This window comes from Egretta garzetta, unplaced genomic scaffold (assembly GCF_000687185.1).
Source record: "Egretta garzetta isolate BGI_Z169 unplaced genomic scaffold, ASM68718v1 scaffold323, whole genome shotgun sequence".
In the NCBI taxonomy this organism is placed as follows: Eukaryota; Metazoa; Chordata; class Aves; order Pelecaniformes; family Ardeidae; genus Egretta; species Egretta garzetta.
Window position 1 is genome coordinate 2,648,860 of NW_009259435.1, and position 820 is coordinate 2,649,679.

Consider the following 820-nt stretch of genomic DNA (forward strand, 5'->3'; position numbering starts at 1 on the left):
GGCCGGAGCCGTGGGAGCGGGGCCATGGAGCAGTACTTCTTGGCCACCCAGAAGATGGAGCAGGAGGTGATGTTCCCCAGCCTGCTCCGAGGGGTCTTCCCACAGCAGGAGGGGGTGGCCCCGGCCGCGGGTGGCCACACGGACCTCTACGAGCGCTACCAGCTCCTGAAGGCCATCAAGCCCGTGGTGGAGAAAGGCCTGGCCTCCGTCAACGACCAGAGCCCAACCGGCGCCAACACCGACACGTCCTCGGATGATGCTGACACCATGGACACGCAGCTGGAGGAGCGCCTGTCCCACCACCTGGCCGGCTTGCAGCAGGTCCTCACCCACCTCACCAGAGACACCAATGCCCTCACCAGGAGGTACAGCCAGATCCTGGAGCAGATCAGCCCCAGCGAGGGACAGCCCAGCTGGTGACCCTGCCCCAGCCACCAGGTAAGAGCTGGGGGGATGTAGACACAGGGGGCAGTGGGAGAAGGGGTGGCCCATGTCCCTGGGGAGGTCCTGACACTGCAGGGGTGGGGAGCTCCTGGGAAAAGCCTTGGAATGGGAGCTGTGCCCTCAAAGGCTGGCAGATCTCCATCTCCATGCTGAAGGAGGGGCCTCATCCCATCCCCCCGCGCAGAGAAGCCAGGGGTTCAGGGTCTATGGGCCTGGGGCTGGTGGACCAGGTCTTTCCCTGGGATGCACTTGGAGTTAAGAACAGCTGCCGTTGCAGGATGGGTGCTGGTGGCACGAAGGAGAGGACGTCCCCATCGCTGACCGTCGCGGGCTCTTCCCCAGCCCCGCTCATCCTCCCTGCTCCACGGCAGGTGCT

General features: G+C 65.4%; 1 protein-coding gene across 1 annotated transcript; it reads left to right on the forward strand.

Annotated features, from left to right (window-relative positions):
- The first annotated feature begins 24 nt into the window (after positions 1–24).
- Positions 25–420, forward strand: LOC104124755 (thyroid hormone responsive). Its single transcript, XM_009637131.1, has one exon. The coding sequence runs from the start codon at positions 25–27 to the stop codon at positions 418–420; it is 396 nt and encodes a 131-aa protein (XP_009635426.1).
- Positions 421–820: the final 400 nt, after the last annotated feature.